The sequence below is a fragment of the Saccopteryx leptura genome, chromosome 4 (assembly GCF_036850995.1).
Source record: "Saccopteryx leptura isolate mSacLep1 chromosome 4, mSacLep1_pri_phased_curated, whole genome shotgun sequence".
In the NCBI taxonomy this organism is placed as follows: Eukaryota; Metazoa; Chordata; class Mammalia; order Chiroptera; family Emballonuridae; genus Saccopteryx; species Saccopteryx leptura.
This window is the reverse complement of record NC_089506.1, coordinates 102,207,592-102,231,316: the sequence shown is the minus strand read 5'-3', so window position 1 is coordinate 102,231,316 and position 23,725 is coordinate 102,207,592. Positions and strand designations below refer to the sequence as shown.

The window sequence follows — 23,725 nt, the reverse complement described above, 5'->3', positions numbered from 1 at the left end:
GAGTGGGGATCGAAACTGGGACATCTGTATGCCTGTCCCATGCTCTGTCTACAGAGCCAGCCACTGAGGTCCTGCTTCATTTTATGTATGAGAAATATTCTGGGTCATGTAGTTAAGTGATGACAGTCCTCAGCTTGAGCCCATCTCTACATTTATTCTACTCTAACTTCCTTTTCTGTTGTCCCATTCTATTTTTCATAAGTATTTGATTTATATTAGAAATGAAAGTATAATTGTTGTCATGTGAGGGTATAGCAAGTGAACCATCTGCCAGAAGTTTAAGAACATATTTTGAGAAGTATAGCACTGACATATTTGCAACCTCATTTAATTGGCCCTGTCGTTGTAAATGGTTTGCAGACTTTGGGGATAAACTTCATATGAGTTAGTATGTTCCTGGGAGAACTTTTTAAACAGGATAGAAAAAAACTGGTTAACTTCATAAACATTCAAAGATAGGAAAGCTAATCATAGTTTGTTCAATGCTTTGGTTACCATTAACATAGAACATTTTACTAACTTTACTTTGTGTTTCTAATGAGTTAGAGCTTGATGTTGTAATAAAGTACAGGAGCCAATTAAGCATTCTTATCTCCCATTTATCCATTTCCTATGTTACACTCACTCGAGAAATGAAAAAGAGTACAAAAAGGGATGTCACATTCTGAGGAGAATTAAATTAAGACTTTTGGGGACTACAAGCTATATCAAAGGGGTGAAAGGAATGGGTTATAGGAGATATTTTAGAGATACATTGGTAGATTAAGAAAGGAATTTTGGCTCTTTGGGAATGTCTTTGAAAATTGACCACCATAAAACTGCAGAGGCCAGAATTTAAAAAATACTAGCTGCATTTGACAGTTTCAGAGATTTGGTTCATGTTTTGAAGGAAGAATGAAAATATTTTTTTTCCTACTTAGAAATACTAGAATCTGGTATTCACTTCTGACTAAAATTAAAGGAATGACTTATTTAAACATGTGAAGCAATATACATAAGATTTATTTTTTTATTTTTTGTGACAGAGAGACAGAGGGACAGATAGGGACAGACAGGAAGGGAAAGAGATGAGAAGCATCAGTTCTTCATTGTGGCATCTTAGTTGTTCATTGATTGCATTCTCATGTGCCTTGATGGGGAGGTGGGGGGGCTACAGCAGAGCGAGTGACCCCTTGCTCAAGCCAGCAACCTTGGGCTTCAAGTCAGTGGCCTTTGGGCTCAAGCCAGCAGTAGTCTTAGGGCTCAGGCCAGTGACCATGGGGTCATGTCTATGATCCCACTATCAAACCAGCGACCCCACGCTCAGGCTGGTGAGCCCGTGCACAAGCTGATGAGCCTGCACTCAAGCTGGTGACCTAGGGTTTTGAACCTGGGTCCTCTGCATCACAGTCCGACGCTCTATCCACTGCACCACCGCCCAGGCATAAGTTTTAATTTTTTAATGGAGTTATAGTCACATAAGAAATTTTCTCATTTGCTGAATTGAGAACAGTCGTTCAAGGTCTTAATCCAAACTTTACTGTGGCTTTTACAAAGTTTTATTGATACAATGTTAACTAAAACTGTAACTAAACTTCACATATCTCTTCTAACAAATCATATTTCTTAAACTGTTAACTTAATGGTGGTCTTTTCCCTTCATACCTTTTCACTGTTATCTCTTTGCCAATATTGTCTTTTTCAAGACATGGATTGTGATTATAAAGATCTTATTCCTGGCCCTGGCCGGTTGGCTCAGTGGTAGATTTTCCGCCTGGCGTGTGGATGTCCTGGGTTTGACTCCTTCCAGGGCACATAGGAGAAGCAACCATATGCTTCTCCACCCATCCCCTTCTCACTTCTCTTTCTCTCTTTCTCCCTCTTCCTCCCACCCCCTTCTCCTTCCCTCCTGCAGCCTGGGCTCCATTGGAGTGAATTGACCCTGGGTGCTGAGGATGGCTCCATGGCCTCTGCCCCAGGGGCTAAAAAAAAAAATGGCTCTGGTTGCAACCGGAACAAGGGCCCCAGATGGGCAAAGCATCGCCCCCTAGTGGGCTTCCTGGGTGGATCCTAGTCAGGGTGCACGTGGGAGTCTGTCTCTGCCACCTCTCCTCGCACTAAAAAAAAAAAAAAGATCCAATTCCTGAAATATTTGGAAAGTAGAATTAGTTATAAAAGCTTTGAATAGTCAGTGAAATGCCAGAATTTTAAAGTTTTTTTCCTAGGCTTTTTATGAAATCTCATACATTTTAACTACTATCCTTTTTTGTTAGGCAAGTCAATATATATGTAACATGTGAACTAGAAATTGAAATTAGAAATAAACCTTTCTGCATCTAGCTTTTTTGTAGTATGTACTTAAAAGGTGAGAGGGATTTCTGATTACCATTTCAGCATTAGATATTGGCTTTTCAGGTTCAATAAAAACATCTGTTCCTAGAATAGTTATGTTGCTGATACATAGTTTTGCTACAATTTACTTCTAAGTTTTATTGCCTTGTCAAACTTTCATGAGTTGATAGAAATGGCAAAGCAAATCACTGTTAGGTGATCTATATTTAAATGAAATTGAAGGAAAGATTTCAGAATTTCAAAGTATATATTTAAAAAGAAAATAATTGTTAGTAAGACTAATAGAATTTGAAAAAGTATAAAATTAGTTAAAACTTAGAATCCTAGAAACAAACTAGTTTTGAATTTCCTGTTCTACAACTTATTATGTATTCTTTTTTTTTTTTAATTTGTTTATTATTTTTTAGAGAGGGGAGGGAGAGACAAAGAGAGAGAGAGAGAGAGAGGAGAGACAGAGAGAGAGAAGGGGGGAGGAGCTGGAAGCATCAACTCCCATATGTGCCTTGACCAGGCAAGCCCAGGGTTTCAAACCGGCGACCTCAGCATTTCCAGGTCAACGCTTTATCCACTGCGCCACCACAGGTCAGGCTTATGTGAATTACTTCACTACTTTGTGCCTTAGTTACCTTATCAGCAAAACTGTGATGATTATAATACTGTATTTTTCCTAGAGTTGTGAGAATTGAATGAGGCAGTATATATAACATATTACTTTATATATACTAAGTTCTTATTTATTTTTTCTTTAGCGAGAGAGACAGAGACAGAGAGGGACAGAGAGGATCAGACAGACAGGAAGGGAGAGAGATAAGAAGCATCAGTTCTTCGTTGTGACACCTTAGTTGTTCATTGATTGCTTTCTCATATGTGCCTTGACTGGGGGGCTCTAGCAGAGCGAGTGAACCCTTGCTCAAGCCAACAACGTTGGGCTCAAGCCAGAGTCCATGGGGTCATGTCTATGATCCCATGCTCAAGCTGACAACTCTGGGGTTTTGTACCTGGGTCCTCTGCGTCTCACTCTGATGTTCTATCCACTGTGCCACCACCTGGTCAGGCATACTAAGCTCTTAATGTATGTTAAATATAAAAAGGTTATAAATATTTGTTACTGATTTTATAAGTGAAGGTAAATTATTTGGAAGTAGTTTTATCATTTGACTTTTAGTTTAAAAAAAAAAGAGGGATTTTATGGCACTGAACTTTGTTTCCTATGGAAATTTATAAAGAAATGAGAAGAAATTTTTATTCTATTTTTATAATGTAGGAATAAAAATTCATACATGATAATTTAACTCTGAAGACCTTTTTTAAATTCACCTACTCTATCATATGCTTGCTATAGTCTAAAGTTAATTTCCACCCTAGTTGTTTAACATAAATATTCCATTTTTTTGTTTTAGGCGAGGTTTTCTCTTGATCTCTCACATATTTTTTTCTGAATCAGAGTTCTCTGTATAGAGAAAACTCTTAATTTACCAATGAAATTAAACGTAAGCAAGACTATCCCCATCTGATTAATGATACTAATACAAAACATGACACAATACTGTCATTTCCATTATGATTAGTTTTTAAGAAAGATTGGCATAAACTTTTCATGTCAATAAAGAATGTGGATTTATTTTTCTTCTCAATAGATATTCTAGAGGTGTGTAATCTATGGCACCTTATTCAGAACTCTTTTGTCTCAATTTTTTTTAAAAGATTTTATTTTATTGATTTTTAGATCAAGGAGTGAGAGAGAAAGGCAGGGGGTGAGGGAAGGAGTGGGAAGCACCAACTCTAGTAGTTGCTTCTCCTATGTGCCTTGACCAGGCAATCCTGGGGTTTCCAACATGTGACCTCAGCATTCCAGGTCAAGGCTTTATCCACTGCGCCACCACAGTCCCGGCTTTTGTTTCTTTTTTAACTTTATTTTAAAATAATTTACTTAGCAAAACGTTGTAAAATACTACAAAAAATTTCTATTACCCTCACTCAGCTTTCCCTAATGTTCATATTTTATATGACCATAAAACAAATACAGAAATCAGTAATTAATAGTAACCAGTCTGTAAAGGTTCCACTAAATGACTTATTTCTGGTTCAAGATTCAATGTAGTATTTTATTTGTGCTTAATTGTCATGTCTTCTTAAGTCTTTTTCAATCTGGGCTGGTTCTTCATTTTCTCTTTGCCTTTTATGACCTTGACACTTGTCGAGTACTAGCTAGTTAGAATGTCCCTCCGTTTGTGACTGATGTTCTTTCATGATCAGATTAAGACTATGCTTCTTTGCAAGGATACCACAGAATTGATGTTATGTCCTTATCACTACATTATATAAGGAGATACATGATACTGACTTGTCCCATTACTGGTGGTGCTATCTTGATCATTTGGTTAAGGAGGTGTTTGCCAGGTTTCATTGTTAAATTACTCTTTTTCTCTTTGTAAATTATAAGTGTCTTGTGGGGAGATATTTTGAAACCAAGTAAGATCCTGTTTCTCATCATACTTCCACCCATTAATTTTAGCATCCCTTGATGATTTGTGCTTGAATTTAATTATTTAACATATTTTTGTTGTTGACTGGTATATCATAGTAGTTGTCATAGATGGATATGAATCACTAAGGAATTAATGTAGACAGCCTAATTTATTAAATATATTTTTTTCTTTCTATAGTCTTTTATAGTCATGTTTTTCGGATTGCACTCGAGTGTAGAACACCACAAAATCCTGGAATAAAAAATATGGTAGAAAGAGGGTTCTTTTTTTCCTCCCGATTCCTTATGTATATATTAATATATGCTGGTCAATATTAGGACAAAGTCAAATATTTCATACTAGCAAAATGAATGGGTAAAAAAGATGCTAGAAGAAGTAAAAATAATAGATTGGGTTATATTAAGCTTTTTATATCAAATACAAAAGGCTTTTTTTTATTTTAAGGAGGCAGTGGCAAATTTAATATTTTTGTGTTTGGTCTTCTTAACCCTGAAGTTGTCTTTTTAAAGGCATCTTGACCCTGAAGTTGACTTGGTTGTAATTGATACGTATTCCTATGATTTCTTTTTAGCTTTTAGTTCTGTAGTGGCTTAACTACTCTTAAAATGTATTGTGCATTATTTCTTTTTTTATTTAACTTCATTTGATAAGCTAGTGGAACATGAAGACACAGTTGTGTTAGCTATCTCTTTCCTGTCTATCTTTAAAGAAATATTTGACATTTAAACCTAGTGAAGTAATTTGAATCCTAATAACATTTTTGGACATTATGTTTTCTGAAAGGATGAATAGAAAAATATATTGATAAATCTTGAAATTTGGTTAGATATTCTTAAAACATTTATAATAGTTAGGGGTTTTTATTCTCATTACAACTTCTTTTTTAGGAAATTGCTTTTCATGATTAAGTGTGTATCCTCATAATGCTATGCATTCTTTAAAGTTCCAGGCTTTATTCTTTTCTATTTTGATGTTTTTAAGATGCACCCCATTTGATAATGTATACAAGATTGTGGTTTAAAAATAATCTTCACCTGACCTGTGGTGGCACAGTGGATAAACCGTTGTTGACCTGGAACACTGAGGTTGCCAGTTTGTAACTCCGGGTTTGCCCAGTCACGGCACATATGGGAGTTGATGCATCCTGCTTCTCTCCCTTCTCTCTCTTTTGTCTCTCTCTCTCTATGTCTCCCCGCTCAAAAATGAATTAAAAAAAAAGAAAAAGAAAAAAATAATTTTCTTTTTCCAGAGTCAATACAATACCTTCGCTAACTAGTTCTAAGGATGCTGGGCTTTGCTTGTTTGCTTTTTGGCAAGAGAACTCACTTTTTAAAATTGAAAATTTGAGATTGGATGTTCTGGCAATACCTTATTTGTTATCTTACCAATTTTAAATCTGGAAAAACATTAGAAAATCTATAATGGGTGTTGTAATTTACCTGCAATTTGGATCATCACCAGATAATACCGTTAAAATTTCAGCTGAGCATACTCAAAAATTAATCCTAAAAGTTGATCCCCAAAAGAAATCCATGAAAGTAGTATTTTTGATAGTTTTTATTTTCCTTAGGATTAGAAGTGACTACTTTGATATCAGCCACTTGATGAAATTCTTCTTTCTGTTTCTTGGTCAGCAGGTTTCATTCATTTGTAAAACATTTACTGAATTTGCCTAACTCAGTCTGCCAAGAACTATTCTAGGGGCTGGAGATACAAAAACTCTGTTAAGGAGTTCTTTCATTTTCTTCTTCGTGCCATCTGGAGCTGTTCTGGACACTTGGAGGAATTTGTGAAAAATTTCTTTTCTTTGTAGACGTGTCTTAGAATCAGTATAATGAGTGATAAAAGATGAGTGGGAAAAAGATATTAACATCAGGCTTTTAATTTAGTGTGGAATGTCTTATTTTATAAATATAAGTAATCTGTAAATCTATGTTAGCAAGTTTAACTTCAGATCAGTTACAGCACAAGTGAATAGAAATCATAGTCTTTGTAAAAATGTGGTACCTTCTATTTCATTGCTTAAAAATGATTAGTGGTAGCTTTCCTTCTTCCAGTATCAGAAATGCTGAAAACTAGCAGTATATGCTCATTTAATAATTTAATATTGAGAACAACTATTGTAAATAGTCTAGTTTGTACATTTCCTGAGAATTTCTCAGTGGTATTTGTATATAAAATACTTAGTTTTATTGCTTCTGATTTTAATATAACTAAATTTTTAATTCATAACTAAAATACTTTAAAAATCAATGTGTTTATGATAATATTAAAACGATTTTCTTGATGTACTGGAACACCTGTTTGAGTTCCTTTGTGGCATTTCAGCATTGCCGATTTTGTTGGCTTTGGTTTAGAATTTATTCTCTAGTGGAATTCTGTAATGGAGTACTAATTTTTTTCCTCCTGAAACATCACATAGGAGAATGCTGTTTATTGAAATAAAATTAGGTAAGATCCTACTGTGTCATTCTTATGGGCCTCCATCAAATCTCACAAAGGCTGCTCTTTTATTGTTTGATTAATGATCTCATTTTGAAAATGCCTTTACATTTTCTAGATAAATGGTGCAGTATCAAATCCACAGTCTTCCTACATTATTCACTCCCCACAGCAAGAGAGATATCACCTCTCCTTAATGATTCAACATAACTTATATTTAGGGAAATATGTTTTTATTTTTGAGTGTAAATATGTTGAATCTACAAGTTTCACTATTTCAGGCAAAATAAAGAAGTTATATCCTGAAAGTAATCTGACTTGGTAGAAGTTTATAAGTGAATATACTTCTCCAGCTCACTTACTTGCCCTATTACCTAAGGACATTTTTTTTTAAATCTAAGTTTGTTGTATTTTTAATTTATATATTCTGAGGGTTATGAGAGGGTTTTGAGCCTCCTGATCAAGGAGAAATTGTAAACTTTTAGCACATTATCAATTTGAGCAAGATATGATTTCTTTGGGGTTTTTATTTTCAATGTGAAGCAGGTCTGTAAACTTAAAAAAAAATTAGCAGGTGTGTTTCTTATTTAAAATGGAATGTTCCCTTTCTGCTTGGATTTTCATTCAGATGAGTTGTTACTTCTGATCAGTATTCAAGAAATGAAAGAAAACTGAAATTTGGAAAATCATATCTTGTTTATAATTTCTGAATATATTTTTAACTATCTTAGTCAAAGTTAACTTTGACTAAGATCTCATTAATCTGGAAATATTTAATAATTTTCCTGGTTTATAATGAAATATTAGACACAAAAAGGAATGATTTGTCAAGGAAATTTATTAGAAAAGACTAGAGGATGACTGTTTAACAGTAATTAAAAGCAGTTTTGTAGCACCTCTTTGCTCCATATTGGTATAATGAAAACATAAATAGGGTAGCTCTGGTGTATTAATTTTAAGCCTTTCTTCTCTGTTAAAGAGCCACCCCTTAGGAACTCTCTCTGTGGAATACCTTGTTAATCTATTTGGGATTTTTGGACTCTTGAAAATACCTAATTAGAATGCATTTCTTGAGATACTCAGTATTCAGTAGGCCTTTTTAAAATTTGTACTCCTTTCCTCTTGTCACTCCTCACCTACCTCCTAGGTATGATTATACTCTAAATTACTGTTTTAAGGTATTGCTCATAAAATATAGTCTATAGTCTTTTCAAAACTAAAAGACTTCAGGACTTAAATTGTATTAGAAACTTAAAATGAAAAAAGTAAATAGCTGGCATGTAGGCTCATAGAGTATTTTTGCAGTTGTTTATTTGATACCTCTTGTGAGTTGGCAGTTTCACCCCTTGGCATCTTTTTCATCTTTTAGATTTTGTTAAAATTTCTTTAATTTTTGGAAATTACAGAATTGATGCTTAAATTTGTCGATTTTCTTAGTCCAAACTATTTTCATTTCTCACTTGTACAGAAGTCAGTATATTTCTAAAGAAGAACTGTTAGTTTGTTCTTTCATCTTTAGGCTTTAAAATAATTTAGTCCAAATGTTGTTAGGTAATGGAGTAACCATTCCTTTTCAGCTGTTGGTATATTTCCAAACTGGCTGGCAGAGCCAGGAGGAAGTTGAAGGCACTAAAACATTAAGTTTGATTGGTTTCTACTTTCTTAGTGCTGAGACTATAACCTTTGTTGGTCGATTGATAGGACAAGAGAGCACAATCCTCGTTCCACTAACAGGTAAGGAACCCTTGTGATAACCAGTTGGTGTGAGAGAGAGTTTACTTGATAGTATTATTTTCTTAATTTATCCCAAAATATAATGTGTCCCTGAAATAGGATAGTGTGACTGTGTTCTGTACAGCAGGAATATGCAGCACTTTTCTACTTAGAATAAGATAAGAAATTTAATTGGAATGTATCACTCTGTACCACAAAGTATAATTGATCTGTTTTCTACTGTTAAAATTTATCTTGCAGTCCCTATAACTGTAAATACATGTCTACTTATCTTATTCTCCTTTCAGCTTTTTCTTGATCAGATGCTATATACTTTAAACTTCTTCTCTTATTTGCCTTGTCCTGTAACAATGCAAACTATTTTTCAATATCTTTATCATCATCTATTATTTTATATATCTTACTGCTTTAATTTCTATATTGTAGCCATTAATGATTATTTCCTGGGCCTCTTGACCTCAAAGCAAATGATCATATGTTTCCAAAAGATTTTTAGTCTGTGTTGCCTATGTCCACTGTTCTGCCCTCCCATTTTTAAATATGAGTGCTTGGAGAATAAATCTTTTTTCAGTGACAGTAGTCATAGCTTGATAAAATACAAGTGTAGATTTGTATTGCTATAATATGGGACTGTAGTCTGATTAATTCTTCAAATTACTGAAGACTTAAAAACCATGAACAAATTTAGCTTCCTGAACAATTCCCAAGGTGTATTAGTATTCCTGTTAATATGCTTGATTATTCTGTTTCTACTTTTCAATCCATCTTCTTCTCTTTTACAGAAGAATTAACTGGGATTCCTCCTTCAATATATCTGAGGTTGAGTTCCTTTCCCTGTCCCTTTAAAACAACTATGATCTTGTTTCCAGTTATAATTTATCATTTTTCAATTCGGTCTTCACCACTTGAAGTTGAGTGGTTTGTCGCAGAGTGTGTTATGACTTAGACAAAGATAGATCCCTTCTTAACAGTTACTGAGGAAAATCATTTGTGGGAACAGACTTCTAAAATTCAAATTAAGAAGGCATTAAAGAAAGTATGCCCAAAGGTAGCTCCTTTTTATCCTGAGGATAAGTCATTACAAACTCAAATGACCAGAGAATGTAATTTCTTAATAAGAATTTTCTCTTAAATCTATATTCAGCTCTCTATTTCAGTGCTTCTCTCCTACCAGAGGTGCAAGGAGTGATCCTAGAACCACAGATACAGCCAAGACCACGGAGAGCTTTTGACGTCAGGGGTCCACTTTCTCCACTGAACCCTTGGAGGCAGAATATCCAGCTTCTGGAGAGAGTGGGAAAGGATAATAAACAAGTGGGTGCTTTCCATTATTTACTTGGGTTTATTTATAGATTGGAGTGTCCTTCCATTGCCCATTTAATTCTATTGGTAAACTCCTTGGGTTCATATTAGAGCTGAGTGGGGCTGCAATCTGTTTTGTTTATCTAAGAATGCTAACTAGTGCCCATTAAAAAGGGAGACCTAAAATTTATTTAATTTTCTCTCCAGATAATTAAAGCAGTGGATAACTTGGGGCACTTGGTTTGGTGAATGCCTTTGTAGTCTACAGGACTTTTAAAAAGGGAATATTTGCCCATTTTAGCCTTTAATGATACTAGTGGACTTCTAAGTGCTCTTTTATATTCCAGTAACTAAGAAGTTTCTGTATTTCACCTTTGGGCAAGCTGGACATCTGAGCTCTCCTAACTTACCACAGTCTGATGTCCAGGTATTATCCCACCCTGTTAGTGAGAAAGTTTTGGTCTTTTTCCTACCTCAAACTTTAGGACTTCATAGTAATTAGATCTTTTAGAAGATACAATGATAGTACTTTATGGTTTTACTATCAAATTTAGGCTTCATTCTTTAATAAGATAAATATGAATGAATATAAGTTTCAGGATATTAATATCCCTGAAAGCTATGTTAAATATACTCAAAAAATAGTTTTCCAGTCCCTAGGAATAATGTTATTTGTGGCGAAAAGCCTTGTCCAAGATTTTTCCCATGGCATTAAAACGGTTTTCTCTTAGTTTCTTTGATGCCAAGGGTAGGATTTGGTTCTAGGAAATTCTTACCATCTACAATGGGTAGAATGTGAACTTGGTGCCTTTGGCAAGTTTTCATTTTTTCCTTGGTGGATTCCTTCTGTGACTCCAGGTATCTTGATAATGGGAGACTGGTTTATTTGTTCTCTAATTGCCCAGATTTCTTTCAACTGGTAAACATCATACTTCTTCAACAAAAGGAACTCTTCTAGCAGAGCCTTCATGGATGATATCTGTCACACATGCAGCACCTGCAGTTTGGAAGGCAGTGGTGAACGGAGCCATGCAATATATCTAGAAGACACAAGGATGAGAGAGCCACCTGATCTTGTCATTTATAAACTTTTAAGATTTACTCTGGTGTACTCTTGGTCTGGAAATGGAAAGGCCCAAATAATGAAATAATTCTTTCAGATTGGAATTTTACATGGCCATGAAAATATTCCTTTCTATTCAGAAGACTGAAATAGAGGAAGCATGAGAGACTCCTTTGTTTTAAAAGCAGCTCTCTGTATCTGTTTCACTTAAAAGATGGGTGGGATTGAAAATCACCTTAATCAAGCAGGCAAACACTTTTTTAGTAGTATAGGAGGTTAAAAAAGCTTAATGTAACTGTGTTCTGTTTCCTGACACTGAAAAGAACTAGAAACAAAGGGTAAACTTCTTAATTACTCCCAAATTACTTTTAAAATTAGAGGCTATAATCTTAGCTTATCTTTTTCTGGTCTTGAGCCTTATTGTCATTTGTCAAATCAATGGTTCCAGTATAGAAGTAGAAGAGACATCTTTTGAGATGGAAGTAGTTTGCTCCTTCTTCTAAAGTAGTAAAAGTGAATACTGCCTATTAAAATTGAGATATTGTTCTGCAGTTAAGGCATAGTAAAGCTTGATGATACTGAAACAATGTCAATTAGTATATGTAAGTGTTGCAAGATAATTACCCAAACTATCGATTAATTGATGGTAATAGTTAATCAGAACTTTTCTGTTTCTCTTAACTGGTCAGTTAAAGCTTTAATTAAAGAAGTTTTAAAAAAATTGCTCAATGCTGCCAGTTTTTTATTTTTGGTATAAATTTTAATGATAGAAATTATAGAATTATTAACATGGAAACCTCTAAAATGTTTTAGGAATCTAGAAATATTTGCTAAGTTATAACCTGGCCTTTAGTCTTTTTGGCTATTAGACCTGTGTTTTCCTCATTAATTATAATAAATATTTGTATGTGTAGTACTTAAAAGTAGTAAGCTTAAAAGATCAGTTTAAACTAAAATTCATCAGTGATTACAGATTTTTATGCTTGATTTGTTTTTGTTAAATGTTAATAAGACAGTTCTTACACATATAAATTTAGAACTCAAGGGAATTAAAAGTGAAATTTCTTGGAAATTAAGTTAGTTGAACTCTTTAAACCAGTTTATGGCCTGTTGAGATTATTAGCCGTTTGTTTCAGTTTTAAAAGATGAAAAGTGATTTAATCTCTTAATCTCATGCTTTGATTAAATTTTAGCTCTGTTCTTTAAAGTGTGCTAAAGAAATGTAAGTGCATTTCTATTCACCTCATGCTACTAAAAGCTATTTAAAAGTGAAACTTTTTGTATATTAATGTGAACTGATTTGTTTATTTAAACTTTTATTTTAATACATTTTTCTTTCAGATTTTTAATATTTTGTGTCACATTATGCAATCCTATATTTTTCAGTGTTTTATGAATATTAATATAAACATTTTTTTCTAGAATGACTGTGTAATATTTGTATTATGTGATCATTTGAAAACTAATAAATATCTTCTCCTTGAAAAAAATGCACTTACTGATAAATGGCTTATTTTTGTTTCAGGAGTAGAAATTGAAAACTACAATAGTATTTCTAAATGTATTTTAATTTTATGTGTCTTTCTCTAAGTATTTCTGAATATACTGTCCTTGTGTATGTTTACCTTTTTTTTTGAGAAAACAAATTTTAAATTGTTAAATTAAAATGATTCTTTATCAGGTCACCCCGTGCCAAATTTATAAAAATAGGTGATCTCTTTAGTCCTGCTTTGCATTTTCATGATTAGCTTCATCTTAGTTTTGTTTCAAGAATTAGATTTTTTAGATGCTCATTTTTATTGTCAATTTTGTAAACCATGAAAACTCTTGAGTCAAAATTATACATATTAGGAGTAACATGGTTAAATCTTTTAAAAGCAAAATTGATTGAATTTTACAAAATAGCACATGAAAGAGAGTTCCTATACCCAGAAAAACACATTTGAAAATATTGCAGATTGGAGATGCCTAATTTATAAGAGCTGTTAACAGGAAAAGAAAAATATCTTATATTTATTAGTCTTCTGCTTGAGCAAATAATTGTAGGAGGTAAAATGTTGACTTAAAAGTCTCTTGGCTTTTAACCTTGATATCAACACAACATTTGGAAAAGGATAAAATTTGGTTTTAATGATTCTGGTTTTTATAGCTACCTAAACATAATTGAAGCCACTAGAACAATTTACCTTTTTTATTCAGAGTCTGCTAGAGGGAAGAGGATATTCCTTTTGATTTGAAGATATTTATATAAGAAGTGGACTCCAAAGATTAAAAAGAAACATAATGGGGTCCTAGGCAAGAAATAAGAGTTGAATGAATAACTGTTTGTGGATGAAATGAATTTGGCTTCTCAAAAAAATTATACTCTTCAAAAAAAGGCTTAGAAAAGGAAATTATAACTTAAAATAGCTACTATATTGGGGGAAGGGGAGAAAAGAAGCTAAAATTCTTGGCTTTATTAGTCTGGTAAGTTTGGAAATAATGAGGAAGGATTCTGTGGATAAAATTCTGTTTTTAGAGTTAAAGCTATCAAAGGTTTACAGACAATAATATTTCAATGGAAGTTTGTATTTTACTTGAATACAAAAAATATCTTGCACCAGAAACTTCAAACATTGTAAAAATAATGGTGAAATGAGTTTTAAATAATTTAATTGTTATTGCATGAGTTTTTCCCTACATCATTAGTAGCTTTAAAATAAAAATTAACAGAATGTTTAACATGGGTTACCTTTATATCTTGAAGGTATAAGAACATAGGCTCATTGTTTCATCACTGATAGGATTAACTATAATATAAATTTTTGTTCTTTAGTGAGGAAACATTTTTAATAACTCTTTTACAGAAGTACATGACACATAAGCAGTATGACTTAATAATTTATTATAAATATGTGCACAGATCTTATTTTACTTGGCTACATTGAAACAATTGAGCAAACTGTCAGTGCTTAAATGTCCTAAGCAATTTCTTTCTTTTTATTCAGGTATTTTTTTATTTCCCATTGAACAAACTTCATATTAATTTAATTCTAAAATATGAAAGATTTGTGTTTCTAAATAAGTACATAGAGGTGCTCTAAAGTTTTCCCATTAATATGTATATCTAAGGTAATTAGATTACTGCAGTGAAAATGTTAGGAAACTTTGAAGTATGCATCGGAGTTTTCAGGAATTATGATCAAAGGGATCTCTACTCAAGAGGTAAGGTATGGCCTAGGAAGAAAAATGTTAAAAATGTGTTCAATATACTGTCTGATGATAAAGTGAACTACAGCAGATATCCTGGGATTTTCAGACAGGTGTATAATTAGGAAAATAATTCTCCCTAAAAATCTCTCCCAGAAGACAAATGGATAAATCACAAATTTGTTTTTGAATAATTTGGAGTACATTCAGAAATATATCCACAGACATTGTACCCTTTTTATGCTTGACCTATATTCCAAGGCATCTCCTATCCTTGCTCTATTAGTGTTTATGATTCATACTGAATATTGCACTTTGCATGGAGAGTTGAGTATATATTCCATGAGATTATTGCCTGGCTTCATTTAGCTGTGAATGCCCTATTTTTATTAAATGATACCCAGAACTTAGAAAACAGTAGCTGTATTGAATAATTTTTACTTTGGTTCAAAAAATTCAAGTTTGATAAACATTCACTTTAACACTAAGGGGAATCTTATATTATGGGTTAAGAAGTAATATTATTGGCTAGTAGATAAAATTAAAAGAAGGAAGACACTGTTCTCTAAGGAATATTAAGTAGATTCAACAAGTCAAATGTTACCTTATTTAGTATATCTAGAAACAAAGGAAAATGCAATTTTCAATACAGATGAACTAGAAAAGTGGTTAGGTTATCTTCTATAATTATTGGTTTAATTTACTCAGTAGATGGCAACATATTAAGTAAAATAATCTTCCATCCTATTTTTTAATTCTTTTTATAAGAACACCAGCTTGTGGACATTTGGCTTTTACTTAATATACATAGTTTGTTATGCATTCCACTTTCACCTTATGTAGAACAAATGAAGATGCTGATATGAACAAGTGAGAGAACTTTATAATGTATCTGATGCCATGTTCAGGATACTCCAATGTTAAGAAGTTGACCCAGAATTTGCTTCTGTTATTTTTTATTTGGAAATTATCTTTGAAATCATCTTATTTAGCACCTCATTTTAATACACAAGATAACATATATAGGAATATCACATATATTTTTCTAATGGATAAAAGGTCTATAGGACTCAAGTCTTTTGACTGCAAGCTCAGAGACCTGTACTTTCCTGTGCTTGACTGCCATCTCATGTAGATCCTACTTCTGGAAAACACAGAGCAAGTCTGAATTTTTTCAGATATGACAGTCTTCAGGACTTGAAACATGGCTGTTCAACTTCATCAGTTCCAAGCCTACAAATTAAGCACCTCTATTTTCTTGTTTGTAGTCTGGTTTTGAGATCCTTAAAAGTTTTATAAAAACTTTTTATATAAAAAAAGTATTGTTTTTTTTAATAAAAAAAGGTGTTTTTTTTTTGTTTTTTTTTTAACATGCTTCAGTTTATCATTGTTTTCCTTAATGTGTGACACTGAGCCAGGATAGTTCCTGTGTGTAGCTCTGGGATACTCATGCCACTGTGTATCCTTACCTATTGACCCATTAAGGTGCTTAGTTTTCTGCATGTTGAGATTTTGTTCAGTAAAAGAATTGCATAGTGATAAGCAAAATATTTTTTTCTAAAAATTAAGCTAGTAGTGTGTTAATGCAACAGCTAATGTTCACAGTTTAGTGGAAAAGAAAATTGACTCAAGGTAATAACTAAGAACTTGAGAAATCATAGTAAAAAAAGTACAATCTCTATTTCAATTATTTTTTATTTGTTGAATTTTGACTCAAATAACCCTAAGTTCCATATTAAATGACCTTTATAATGTATAATGTAATTTTTTTTCAGGTTGTCCTTGCTAATTTAAAGGTAAATGGCCATGTTGACGTGGATTGACATTGAGATGAAAATGGAACTGTACAGTAACAATTAAAATTAGAAATGAAAGGCAGTGCTTAAGTGGAAAAGTTTGGAATATGTACCAAACAGCAGATGACAACAAAGAAGTAGCTAGCCCTAGAAACCTGAAGCTGTGGCCTGAGTTCTAATGCAAACATAGTTTTATATTGCCTGGAACTATATAGCAATGTTGTTTTGGTATAAGAATGTTTTAAATTACCAGTTAAATATTTTAACTTTTTTCTTCCAAATTTAAAATTGAACTCAGGAAAACATGAATTGTATACAGTGGTACCTTGAGATACGAATTTAATTCTTGCTGTAACCGAGCTCATAAGTCAGTCGACTCGTATATCAAACTGCTAATACTGGACCCGTGCACCACACGCCAACTAGTGGCAGTTTTCAGTATCACGACTCTTATCTCGGAATTTCGCTCAGATCTCGAACAAAAATACAGACCAAGTCACAAAAATACAGACCAAGTCGCAGCTCGTATCTTAAAAAAATCATATGTTGGCCTGTTATATCTTAAGGTACCACTGTATTTTATTTAATGGTTGTGTGTACCTCTTAGGCTACAAGTACCTTTGTTTGAAAAACACTGGCTTGATGTGTAGGGTATATTCTACCTCACCTGAATTAGAATTTTCAGGTAAATGAGGGAGAAAGAAAGGAACATTTACATACCTACTTTGTGCACCTTGGGCTAGGTGCTTTACAAATATTTATCTAGTTAATCCATCTCACCTGTGAGTAAGGTAATTTTTCTATTTTACACATAAAGATACTGAAGCTAAGATGTAACAAAAAATGCCCAAGGGCCCATATTCAGTAAGAAACAGTGCATTTGAAAGATCTGTAAAAATCTAAAGAATTCTCTTGCACTACTGATTGCCAAATATCTTTGCACAAAAGAATGCACATTGTCAGGAAAATTCATATAGAACCTCAGTGTTTAAAGTAGATAAAAGGGATATTTTATTCACTATACATTTAATAGGCTTTTTTTTTTTTTAAAGAGTTAGTTTTACAGAAAAATAGGCCAGAAAGTAGTGTTCTGCTCGCACACAAATAGCTGGGGTTCCCTTCCATACTTTATTATTAACATCTTTTCTGTGGTGCATTTGTTGCAGATAATGAACTAGTATTGATATGTCATTATTAAAGTCCACAGTTTGCATTAAGTTTCTGTGTCATACAGTTATATGGCTTTTGCCAAATACATAATATATCACAGTTACAGGGTCATATAGAAGTTTCACTGAGCTATGAATAGCTTGTGCTCCATCTATTCACCCCTTCCTTCACTCCCCACCCCTGACAACCACAAATCTTCTGTCTCTACAGTTTTGCCATTTCTGAAATCTCGTATAGTTGTATATGTAACCTTTTCAGACTGGCTTCTTTAACTTAGCATTTATTTTTATGTCTTTGGCAAGATGTCCAGGTCTTTGCCTGTTTTAAAAATCAGTTGTTTGTCCTCTTAACTTTTTAAGAGATTTTTTTGTGTATATTTTGGATACCAGTCCTTTACCAGATAAGTGTTCTGCAAATAGTCTGTGGCTTGTTTTTTTATTTTCCCTATTAGAAGTATCTCTTACGGAGCAGTTTTAAATTTTAATGAAGTCTACTTAACTTACTCTTTAAAGGGTCATTTAGTGTTGTATCTAAAAACTCATCAAATCAACCCGTGGTCACCTAGATTTTCTCTTATGTTATTTTTTGGAAGTTTTAGTTTTGACTTTTACATTTAGGTTTATGATCCATTTTTTAAAAAGATTATTGATTGATTTAGAGAGAGAGGAAGGGAGATAGTGTAAGAAACATTGATTTATTATTCCCCATAATAGTGCATTCATTGGTTGCTTCTTTTATATGACCCTGACTGGGGATTGAACCCGCAACCTTGGCTTATTGGCACTATGCTCTAACCAACTGAGCTACCTGGCTGGGGCCATTTTGAGTTAACTTTTTTGAAAGGTGTAAGGTGAATTTGTGTGTGTGTCCAGTTCTAACACCATTTGTTGAAAAGACTTTTTTCTCCTTTGAATTTTCTTTGCTTTTTCAAAGATCATTTGACCATAGTTGTATGAGTCTATTTCTGGGCTTTTAATCCTGTTCCATTGGCTTGTCTGTTCTTTTGCCAGTACTACACTGTCCTGAACACTGTACCTTTTTGGTATTTCTTGAAGTTGGATAGTGTCAGTCTTCTGACTTTGTTCTTCAATATTGTGCTGGCTATTCTGGGTCTTTTGCCTTTTCATAGAGCCTTTAGAATCAGTTTGACTCTATCTACAAAATGACTTTCTGGGTTCTTGATTGGGGTTGCATTGGATCTAAAGATCAATTTGAGAAGAACTGACTAATAGTATTTAGTCTTCCTATCTATGAACATGAAATATCTCTCCATTTCAATCTTTGATTTTTCATCAACATTTTGTAATATTTTCCTCATACAGTGGTACCTTGAGATACTAATTTAATTCGTTCTGTAACCGAGCTCGTAAGTCAGTCAACTCGTATATCAAACTGCCGATACTGGACCCATGCACCAACGCGCCAACTAGCGGCAGCTTCCCGAATCACGATTCATATCTCTGAATTTTGCTCTGATCTCTAACAAAAATACAGACCGAGTCGCAGCTCATATCTTAAAAAATTTGTATGTTGGTCTGTTCATATCTCAAGGTACCACTGTATATATCTTTGTATATATTTTGTTAGGTTTATACCTAAATATTTAATTTTTAGGTGCTAATATAAATTGTGCATTTTTTTATTTTATTTTTTTAAATTGTGCATTTTTTATTCCAAATTCCAGTTGTTCATTGCTGGTATATAGGAAAACAGTTGATATTACCTATGTCTTGCAACCAAACTATACTTGTTTGTTGCAAGTTTTTTTCTTTTTAGGAATTTGCAAAGAGTTTGTTTTCTCCCTTGTTCTCTGTATTAGGCGGAAAGAAAGCATCTAGTAGCTTACCAATAAATATAATGTTAGCTATAGGTTTTTTGTAGATATTCTTTATCACCTTGAAGTAATTCCCTTCTGATTCTAGTTTCCTCAGAGGTTTGTTTTTTTAATCATGCGTTGATGTTGGCTTTTGTCAAATGCTTTTTCTGAATCTGTTGATACAATCATTTTTTTTTTCTTTTTTGGCCATTAATGAGATGGATTACATGACTTGAGTTTTGAATATTAAATTAACCTTGCATACCTAGAATAAGTCAAAATTGGTAATGGTGTATAGTATAATCTTTTTTACACATTATTGGATTTGATTTGTTAATATTTTGCCAAGGAATTTTATATCTTAATGAGATAATTTTATATCTTAATGATATTAGGTTGATCTCATTGAATGTCTTAGGACTTACTCCTTCTGTTTCCACTTGAATGAAAGAGACTGTGGAGAATTGGTATCATTTTATTAAATATTTGCTAGAATTTCTTAAATATTTGGTAAGATTTATCATTTTATAACTGGTGAAACTATCTGGGCTTTGTGTTTTCTGTTTAGGAAGGTTATTAATTGATTCAGTTTCTTCAATAGATATAAACCTATTTAGTTTGTTTTTTCTTGAGTATTTTGGTAGATTGTATCTTTTAAGGAATTGATCCATTTCATCTAAGTAAGGTATTAAATTTGTGGGGAGTGATTCATAATATTCTGTATTATCTTTTTAATGTCTACAGGATTAGTAGTGGGGGCCCCTTCTTTTATAATATTAGTTGTTTGCATCTTGTTTCTTTTTGACCTTGGTAGTGATTTATGAATTTTGCTGATAAAATAATGAAATTTGGGCTTTGTTGAATTTTCTTTATTTTACTGTTTTCTGTTTCATTGATTTGTGCTCTTAATTTTTTTATTTCTTCTGCTTGCCTTAGGCTTACTTTGCATGTGCAAAGTGCTGTTTTTTGCTGCATCCTAGAATTTTAATGAATTGTTTTTTCGTTTTATTTTAGATTGATATTTTAAAAAGTTTCTTCCACCAGTGGTTTTTCTAGAGTGTGCGGTTTACTATCCAATATTTGGGGGTTTCCCATCTACTTGTAAATGTTTGGTACCTCTGTTCTTGATTTTTAGCTTAATAACATTGTGGTCTGAGAGCGTTCTTTGTATGATTTCTTTTTTTTAAAAGATTTTTAAAATTTATTTTTGTAGAGAGGAAGAAACATCATTTTGTTGTTCCACTTATTTATGCACTCATTAGTTGATTATTGCATGTGCCCTGACCAGGGATCGAACCTATGGTCTATGTAGTGGGACAGTGCTTCAACCAACTGAGCTACCTAGCCAGGGCTGATTTCTGTTCTTTAATTCTTTTTGTTTGTTTGGTTTTTGTTTTATGGCACTTAATCTGGGTCAGTGTTTCATGTGAGGTTGAGAAGGTGTGTTTGACTGTTATTGGATGAAATATTGTTTAGATGTCAATTAGATGCAGTTATTATTCAGTTCAAAAATGTTCATTCTGATTTTCTACCTGCTGGATCTACTACTGATAGGGTGGTGTTAGTCTTTAAGTAGAATAGTAGGTTTATCAACTTCTCATTTCGGTTCTATCAGTTTTTGCCTCACATATTTTAAGGCTCTGTTGTTAAGCAAATATTTATTAAGGATTGTTATGCATTCATAGAGAATTGAGCCCTTCGTCATTATGTAATGCGCTTCTTTGTGTCTGATAACTTTTCCTTGTTCTGAAGTCTGCTTTTCCTAAAATTAATGCAGCTATTTTAGCTTTCTTTTAATTAGTATTCTTATATCAATAGTATATATTTCTTAATTGCTTTACTTAAAAAAAATTTTTTTTGACAGAGTCAGAGAGAGGGACAGATAGGGAGGGAGAGATGAGAAGCATCAATTCTTCATTGTGGCACCTTAGTTGTTCAAGCTAGCAATGTTGGGATCATGTTGATGATCCCACACTCAAGCTGGTGAGCCCACGCTCAAGCCAGATGAGCCTTCTCTCAAGCTGGTGACCTCAGGGTTTCCAACCTGGGTCCTCCATGTCCCAATTTGACGCTCTGTCCACTGTGCCACCGTGTGGCCAGGCTTCATCCCTTTACTTTTCATCTACCTTCATCTTTATATGTAAAGTTGATTTTTTTAGACAACTTATATAGTTGGGTCTTGTTTTTTTATCTACTTGATAGTCTTTGTCTTTCAATTGATATAGTTTGATTGACCTGTGGTGGTGCAGTGGATAAAGCATAGACCTGGAATGCTACGAGTTGATGCTTCCCCCTCCTTGCTTTTCTCTCTCTTTCTTTCCCCCACCTTTCTGTCTCCTTTCTCTAAGTCAATAAAAATAAATAAATTTATATACTTCAGCCATTTACACTTAAAGTGATTATTGCTATAGTTGAATTAATGTGTATCTTTTTTATTGATTGCCCTTGTACTTTAAAATTTTTTTTGTCATTCACTTTTTTACTATTTTCACTGATATTGAACATTTTATGGAATTATATTTATTCTCTTAGCATATCAGTTATACTTCTAAAATAGTTTTTCAGTTCCAGTGAATCCACCTTCAAATAATGTGATACTCCTTTATGGGTAGTTCAGGTACAGAGTATTCCCACTTCCATCCTGATAACACTGCTGACATTTATTTCACTTTTCCATAAGCTATAATCATCCAATATATTGTTGCTGTCTTTTTGAACAAACTCTGTGTTAGTTCAATTTAGAATTTTAAAAATAAAAGGTTTTGTTTTGCCTTTTCTGATGCTCTCCCAGAAAGAAATTGAATAGACCTTTTCTCTGGAGGACATGTTTTAAGATTTCTTTCAAGACGGGTCTTCTGGTAACAAATTTCCTTCATTTTATTTGAGAAAACTATTTTCCCTACTTCACTTTTGGAGCATAATTTTGCTGAATTCAAGATTCTATATTGGTAGGTTTTTTTTCTTTTAACACTATATTTTACTCTTTTTTTATTGCATGGTTTCTGAAGAAATGTCTGATGTAATTCATATTCCTTTATAGGTAAGGTTTTTCTTGATCTACTGGTAACTGGCTTCTTTCAAGATTTTTTTTTTTTGGGGGGGGTGATTTTCTACAGTTTGACTATGATATGCCTAAGTGCAAATATTTTGATATTCATCCTGCTTCATGTTCTCTATGCTTCCTGGATCTGTGGTTTGGTGTCAATAAATTTTGGGAAATTCTCAGCCATTTTTTAAAAAATATTTTTTATGTTGCTTTCTTTCTTCTTTCTCCTTCTGATATTCCTGTATGCATATGTTACATCTTTTTACATTGTCCTACAGTTCTTGGATATTCTGTTTCTTTTTTATCCCTCATTTCAGATCAAGATATTTCTATTGATACATCTTTCAGCTTACTGATTCTTTCTTAAGCCATGTCCAGTCTATTTACAAACACATGAAATGCTTTCTTCATTTCTGTTCCTGTTTTTGACTTCTAGCTTTTCCTTTTGATTCTTTGGTTTTTATCTATCTGCTTACTACATTACCCATCTGTTTTTGCATGTTATCCCCATATTCCATTAAAACTTTTAGCATATTAGGAATTTGGAATTGTTAGTCTAATAATTCTAAAATCCCTTTCAAAACTCAATTTTTTTGTTTGTTTTTGTCTTCTAGCATGTCTTGTGATTTTTTGTTAAATGCTAGACATGATATATTAGATAAACATAATTTAGGCAAATAGGCAGAATGTGGATTTTTATGTTGATCTGGCGAGGTATTAGTCTGTTTACTATTTGCTGGAGCCGTATGTGTCAGAGGCTAAAATTTCTTCTGGTGCCTTTTTTTTCTTTTTGGCTTACTGTATTATCTTTGGGATTTCTTGGAGACTCCTTTATATATAGAATCTGAGCCTGCTATTCTGCAGTCATCCCTTGTTAATGTGGTAAGGTGTGGATGGAGTGGAGGGAGGGGAAGTGTTTGTGGTCCTTTCAGTAGGTCTTAGTCTTTTAGTGGACTGTGCTGTGGGCTTTCCCCTTCATGAACGTGTCCGTGTTCTTCCCCTGCCCCCACAGGGCAGGGATGGTAGAGGGGGCCCGATTTGGATATTTCCCTTTCTCCATTTGGTTCAATTTGGTAAAATACATTTTGGTTAGCCTTTGATAAAATACTTTTCCTTGAGGGCAGTTCTTTGTTAAGGAGAATCACATGTTCTTGGCACGTTTCAAAATGATTACTTTCCCCCACTTTGTTTCCAGATTCAGAGGAGATTTTTTGTGATCTTTACCCTCAGAACCTGAGGAGCTTCCGGAGGTAAAATTCATGAAACCTATTAGGTTTCCCAGGAGTTTTTAATTTCTCAAGCTTCTAGCAGTTAATTCCCTTAAAGTTTTTGGGGGGTTTATTTTTT

The 23,725-nt window shown here is 33.2% G+C and overlaps 1 protein-coding gene across 3 annotated transcripts in view; it reads left to right on the top strand.

Moving 5' to 3' along the window:
* The window catches only part of TSC22D1 (TSC22 domain family member 1), a 155,811-nt gene that overhangs the window by 23,514 nt on the left and 108,572 nt on the right, over positions 1-23,725 (top strand). The window contains exons 2-4 of one of the 3 annotated variants that reach the window (XM_066380859.1): positions 8,929-8,996; positions 10,141-10,310; positions 11,204-12,707. The exons of 1 other annotated variant lie outside the window; for it this stretch is intronic. In XM_066380859.1, the coding sequence (XP_066236956.1) occupies positions 8,929-8,996; positions 10,141-10,310; positions 11,204-11,221 (256 nt within the window). In that variant the 3' untranslated portion in view covers positions 11,222-12,707. Of the gene's footprint in view, positions 1-8,928; positions 8,997-10,140; positions 10,311-11,203; positions 12,708-23,725 lie in introns of those variants that run through there. One more of the 3 variants, XR_010751050.1, reaches the window with a different exon arrangement.